The 6,418-nt window shown below is 45.3% G+C and overlaps 1 protein-coding gene across 1 annotated transcript; it reads right to left on the bottom strand.

Moving 5' to 3' along the window:
* Positions 1 to 1,471: 1,471 nt before the first annotated feature.
* Positions 1,472 to 5,395, bottom strand: TMED2 (transmembrane emp24 domain trafficking protein 2). Its single transcript, XM_010156855.1, has 4 exons — positions 5,207 to 5,395; positions 4,767 to 4,787; positions 2,772 to 2,879; positions 1,472 to 1,794 (listed from the first exon to the last, which is right to left on the bottom strand). The coding sequence occupies exons 1-4, from the start codon at positions 5,322 to 5,324 to the stop codon at positions 1,670 to 1,672; spliced, it is 372 nt and encodes a 123-aa protein (XP_010155157.1). The 5' UTR covers positions 5,325 to 5,395; the 3' UTR covers positions 1,472 to 1,669.
* Between the last annotated feature and the right edge of the window lie 1,023 nt (positions 5,396 to 6,418).

Below are 6,418 nucleotides of genomic sequence, written 5' to 3'. Positions count from 1 at the left end.
AGAAACACCCGCCGCGGCACCTCCGTTCCGGCCCCGCCGGCCGGGCCCCGCGGGTTGTCGGCCCGTGGGAGAACTCGGTAGGAAACAGCAGCCCTTGGACAGAGCGAAAAAATCGTGGGTTTGGGGCAAACGGCCTATCGCAGCGCGTACTTGTGCGGGTCCCCCGGCCACGAGCCCTGCCCGGAGCTGAGCAGCAAAGCTGCGGCGTTTAAACCAGCTGCAACCCCTCCTACCCGCTCAGAATTCCCGACATCCCCACGGGAGTGTTAAACTGTACTTCCCTAAAGCATCAAAGGGAAAAAACCCACCGAAGTTACTCTTTTTTTTAAAGAATTTGTTTATTTCTCGAACCTGGGTCATATTTAGATTCACAAGCCATTTTTAAATGTACATCTTAGAATTCAATTTTAAGTGTTTTACACAAAAATATTGGCACACAACAGTTGCAATCAGGTGTAAGAGCCACCTTTCTGAAGAACTGCTGCAAGTTGTTTGCCCGAGGTTGAAAAAACTTTACCTGGAACATGAAAACCTGTAACAAATTTTAAATTAATTGTACAAAACTGTTGTGTGTTACTTGTAGAGGTTCCCCCCTGGAAAAGGCCCCCACCCCACCCCAAAAATGATTACAACTAATATACATCAGTCACAACGTAATCCTGGCTCAGCACCCACGTCAGACGCTTCCTGAATTATTGTTTTAACCCAATCATCAGATACCGAGGAAAGTAACTTTATACAAAACCAAATCTACATGTGCCTGGAAAAGAAAACACACTGGTATTTAGCATTATGCTAATTATGGTCAGGTAATGGCAGAGACTGCCACTTAAATACAAGGGCTGCATAGCATCACAAGAAACCCCCAGGATCGTTAACCCTTTGGCCTCAGGAATCCCGATTTCCTGCCCTCTGCAGCACCAACCATCTGAGCCTCGGCCCCGCAGAAACCAAGGGGTTAACTACTTGTTTGCCAAGACACTGCACGCAGTCAGCTTCGACAGAAACCCTGCCAAAGACGGAGAACCATACGATGAACATTCAGGAATGAGAGGAGAAAAATGCATCTCTGTACCGACTATTTAACTTAAAAGAACTTTGGGAAGAAGTTGATGTAGTTGGGATAATTACCAAAGACTTTTTTAAATAGCAACTGGGTACGAATACGAGACTAGATGTTGTCACCCCTCTTCTGTTCAGTATCAGAATAAAGTTCCCATCATTTCTCCGTGGCAGTTTAGGTAAGAGAAGGAGGAATTATTTGGATTCTGCAACACCTACTGCAGGGTTAAGGATGCCAAAATACAAACGGTCATGTCAGGACCTTGTACCGTTTCCCCAGACAGAACTGCAGGTACTTGAGTTAGAAGAGACATCAACATCGCTTGTTACTACAGCTGAAGTACAGCGCTCGCAGCTTGCTCGCACCTCGCTTAGCACACAGACTAGGCAGACTGAAGTGAAGAGTTATGCCAATTCAGTGACGAGATTTCAGCACAGCTTTTGCTACAGAAGATATAGAAAAACAACTCAGTTTTAACTAGGAAGGAACATAAGCAGGAAGTTTTACAGTTCAGTAAAGAGGGTTCAGAAACTAAATGACTTTTTTTTTGTGTGACCAGGATGTTTGGTAGACAGTGAACTGAAATCCGGGACCAGAAAAGTACTCTTAAACAACCCTTCGGACTTCAAAAAACCTCTTCAGATAGTAGATTTGTCCCAGTGTCATGGCAACTAATACAAGAGCTTCAAAGAACGACCAAAGAACCACTCTGCTGTTTGTGTTGTCATTAACTGTTGGGGGAAAAAAAGAGAAAAGAAAGTAGTCAGAAACAAAGCATTTAAAACCAACGGAAAACACAGTTTGTCACTGGAACTGGCACAAAACACACCGATTCTCGTATCGCGTCGTTACAGGGGTCCCAGAGAGCGCTTCGGCCTTAGCGCCGAGGGGGGCATTCTCGGAGCAGTTTGACCCGCGCTAGGCAAGCCAACGTTTTAACCCCATGGCAGCCTCCCCTATCCCGCCACCTCCGAAGGGGCCGGACAGAGCTTCCAACTGCCAAACAGAAGCCACTCGCTTTTTCAAGTGGTCTCAAAGCCAAGGGGGGAGTTTCTAATCACTGAAGGTTCATCATCTCTGGTTCTAAGAGTTCGGCGTTTTCTTAAATCACATCGTTAGTAACACAAGTCGTCAAGCTGGAGACATCCACAGGTTCAAAACGTTGAGGGGCCAGTGCTTTAACACAACCTTGTATTTTCACCCCTGCATTAAAAATACCTGCCCTTTACTCTCCCTCAGCAGCCCCATGCAGCGCTCGGCGCTCGCAGCCGTGCTTTACAGCTACGTTTCAGAATGTCAGGGCTGTGGCTGCAGTTAAGCCCGTTCCCTGCTGCTAACAACGGCACTTCTGCTCCCTTTCAGCGCAGTTTGCCTTAAAGACTCTGGCTCAGTCACTAAGCCAGGCCCACTTCCAGGACAAACTAGGAGTTCAACCAAAGTCTATCCCTGGGATGTCATTACCGGTACCTTCGTGGATGTGCCATTCAAGGAACTAGAGTATACACCAGTTCAGCAAAGATTATTTTGCATAACAGTCTTCATGACATGAGGGACAAGCCAATTTAAAAAAGATGGCAACATTCTTTACTGTACAGGCAGCACCTGAATTACATTCAGTAACTTCGATGTGATGTAAAATACAAGACCATGAAATCAAATTCCTGCATTCATTTGAGAGGGAAGAGGCATTTTAGTCAAAGACACGTACTTGCTCTATGTATTCTTTCACGAACTTCCATGTACTCCTGTTCATGCTTTACAGCTGTCATGGCCACCGCTAACTCATTAATCATCTCTTCTAGCTTGTTCTGATGAGCTGCAAAACAATTTCAGAAGCATCAGAAAGCCTGCCATTGACTCAAAACCCGATTTGTTAACATTCACAAACAGGTACACTTGTATTTCCTGTCGCAGCAGCTCTGGAAAACGCAGCCTGTACAGCTGGAAACTTTCTACCCTTGCAGCGGAGTTCAATCTCATAGCGCCGCTTTTCCTAACGCCTCTGCGGTATTTAGTAAGTGGGAAAACATCTTCCTCCGCATCCGACTAGAAGGCAGAAGGCACGCGATTTAGAGTCAGTACAGACCACTTATTCCCAATCCGAGCATACTTTTCCGGAAAAACAGAATCTAAGAACACGGGATCAATATCACACACTAGTATCTATTTTGCCAATATCATCCAATATATTCCAAGCAAATTAACTGAACATTACAGCTTTTCCTAGTTGTTAAGCTTGCAAAAACAGAACGACTGAGAATTTAGCTTAAGATCATGATGCTGGCAAAACGAGATCGCTTTCTGAAGCAACATATCACACCCTGCGATCGCCCGCTTCAGCTGCGGCACAGCATTCAGCAGAAACAATGCCAAAGGGGCCTGGCAGAGGGCAGGGACCGGCTTCAGGTTCTGCTATGTCGGGAGCAGAAGAGGAAAACACCAAGCCAGTCAGAGCAGAAAACTTGCCTGATACAGTTTAGCAAATGGAAGGATCAGAGACTCAGGATTTAGGGATCTGACTGTCAATCGCAGGATTTTGACCGCATTCATGCTTAAAGTCCACAACTACGCAAGTGATTTTCAAAGTTTGCTAGCACCAGGAGAAGTTCAAGGTATCATTGCACAGACACACCCTGGGCCATCAGCTCTCTCAAAGAAGGCACAAACCCCAACATATTTCCCATTCAAGGGATGTACTTGACCCTGAAGCTGCTTCACATGTCTTTATGGATCAATGAAGCGCTTCAGATCACAGTCTGAAAATGAAGCTATTCAAAACACACCTTATGGGGAACAGTTAAAAAGAGGAACAGAGAATAACACTCTTACAAGTTACAATTAACATCTTAATTAGTGGTGTGACCCACTCACATTGCCAATATGGTAAACCCCATTCTCTCCCTGGCCAGTGCAGTAAGAGCAGTTTATTGGCAAGAAAAGAAACTTGGGGGATCGTATAAACTCACTTCAAAACAAACACTCAGGGAAAAGCATTTGCCTTCCAAATTTAAAGCTGCACTACTGTTCTTTACAACAGATATTCAGACTCCACAGAAGATTTAAATGAGTCTTTAACAAAGCAATCAAGAAGTTCGGAGTCTGTTACTTTTCGGGTGGTATCAGGCATTCAGTGCAGTTACTGACTTGCTAAAAGAGAAAGCAAGAAGTTACTGCCTTTCTAGCTACCCCTAATGATTTCTAAATAAAACTTTGTTACCCAACACATCATCTCTTTTACAGCAAATGACAACTTGAAGTTTTTCCCCTTGTAACATAACTGATAATTAATAGCCTAAAAGCAGCGTATTGCTTCCCAAAGCCCTTGATTATTCAGCACCCACTTTAGCAACAAAAAGCAAACATCATCTAAAACATCCAATGTTCCTGGGTGTTCAGGGTTTTTGTTCAATTTCACCTAAACTCCCATTTCAGTCTCCTGTTCGCCATAAATAACCACCTGAAGGCACACTGTCACGGGCAGTCCAAGGACCTGATCCCAAGAGCTGCTCAGTGTGTAAACCGCTCGATGAAAGCTTGCAGGTGCTCAGCGTTGCTCAGAATCAGACCTTTTATGTAGTTTATTAAAAAGACATTCTCATGCTGCAAACAAATGTTACAGAGGAAAAGCAAACGTTAGCTGTTAGTGAATAAACATACGCAGAAGACAAGATGCTAACGAGCTTTCAAAAAGCAGTACACATACCATCCCAGGTATCTCCACCACCTAGAGAAAAGTGTAAGAGATGAACACAAGTACGGGACAAAAGGCTGCAGATAAAACAGTAATTTACACGGCTAAGAGAAAAATTTCACATTAGCACATTTACCAAAGAGCTCAACCAATGCACGCAGCAGTCTACATACTGCTGAGCAAACTAGAAATCGGAGAATGAAACCGACAAAAAGGCTAAAGGATGAAAGCATTAGTTTCTGGAGATGGCCAAGTGATTCTCTGGTGATTTTGCATTAAATCGTGTAATGAGGTCTAAAAACATCCATACCCATCTCAGCTGTGCAAGAGAACAGCTAACTAGACAGCATGAAGAAACAGGAATTCTGAGAACCCCAGTCAAGTTCAGAAGTCATGCATATAGGGAAAAGCTCCAGAGCCAGAGCTAATTTCTTTCCAGGAGTCTTCCTCACCTTCTGTCTCCATGTCTTGCCCCTTTGGAGCTTCCCCGATATCAATAGTGAACATCACTATCTTGGGAGTCATGGTGGACATTCTGTTGCTAAAGCAAAACTTGTAAGTTCCATCCATGTGGGCAGCAAACGTGTATTTTCCACTGGACTCTCGATCCCCTTTATAAATTCCTTTATTATCAGGCCCTGTAATCTGAATGGGGAAAACAAAATGTCATACATTTTATTTCAGATACTGCGGGTTTAAATACACCATGCCAGCATTCCGAAGTTACCCAGTCAGAATTACCAACAGCATCTGAAATCTGACTGGTTTGGCATACCATACTTTCCCTCCCACGACTCAAAAGCAGTGATGCATCTTTCTGCACAGAAGTCTTCAAAAAACAAAAAAAATCTCGGTAAAGAAAGTCCTACAAAAGCCTCTCTTACCGGCCAAGATTACTGGCTTTCCGTAGCCAAGATAAGCAGCATCCAAGACAAGTAAACCGTAAGCTACCTACAGCCCTGGCTGTTGGCCAAGTAACAACTGCAGGGGAAAACCTTATCTCTGATGACTGAAGGAAAACACCCAACATTTTCCCAAATGTCAATACGACGTCGGACACAGAGGTGCACCGCTGCAGTCACCGTTTCAAATGGACCGAGGGTCTGAGTACTCGGTGCTCAGGGTCACCGCGGTCTTACGGCTCCCACCCCACCACACTCTGCTGCTGAGCTTCCATTACTAACATCCGAATGGGATTGCACAGCTTCCCGTCGCTCTCCCGTATCAGAGCGATGTGTAATTTTACACTATTCACTCTCAGCAACAACTCTCTCGTGTTCCAGTTATCCCAAAGAAGCAACTATCCGCCCTTCACCAAGAAATTCTTATTATTCCCCCACCGATGCGATGTCTCACTGGAGAACAGGACTTACCTACAACTTTCAAGGCGGCAATCCACCTGACTAGAGACACCGCCTTCAGAGCCGAGAGGAAACGCACTGCTCCCCGAGAAGCAACGCGGTTTTGTAAAAAACAACCCTGTTCGTTCTTCCCACCAAACGCTTTATTGCCCCAAGACCGTGCCGGGCAGAACAGCGAAGAAAACCTCAGGAGAACAGGAAGGCTGCCTTCTGCAGCACGAGCAGAAGCGACGAGCAGCCTCGTGAAACGTACCCACCCGGAGAGGCTCCTCGTCCTCCCCGGGGCCGCCCACCCTCCCACGC

This window comes from Eurypyga helias, unplaced genomic scaffold, assembly GCF_000690775.1.
Source record: "Eurypyga helias isolate BGI_N326 unplaced genomic scaffold, ASM69077v1 scaffold42568, whole genome shotgun sequence".
Classification (NCBI taxonomy): Eukaryota; Metazoa; Chordata; class Aves; order Eurypygiformes; family Eurypygidae; genus Eurypyga; species Eurypyga helias.
Note: the sequence above shows the minus strand (reverse complement) of the source record. Positions and strands in the feature narration are given on the sequence as shown.

Bases quoted from the DNA above. Each gene is read 5' to 3' on its own strand.
- TMED2 (XM_010156855.1), bottom strand. From the start codon at position 5,324: ATGGATGGAACTTACAAGTTTTGCTTTAGCAACAGAATGTCCACCATG. The intron at 4,788-5,206 runs GTGAGGAAGACT...ACTTTTCTCTAG, and splicing joins GCAAGACATGGAGACAGAAG to GTGGTGGAGATACCTGGGAT. The intron at 1,795-2,771 runs GTACGTGTCTTT...TTCCCCCAACAG, and splicing joins TGAAAGAATACATAGAGCAA to TTAATGACAACACAAACAGC.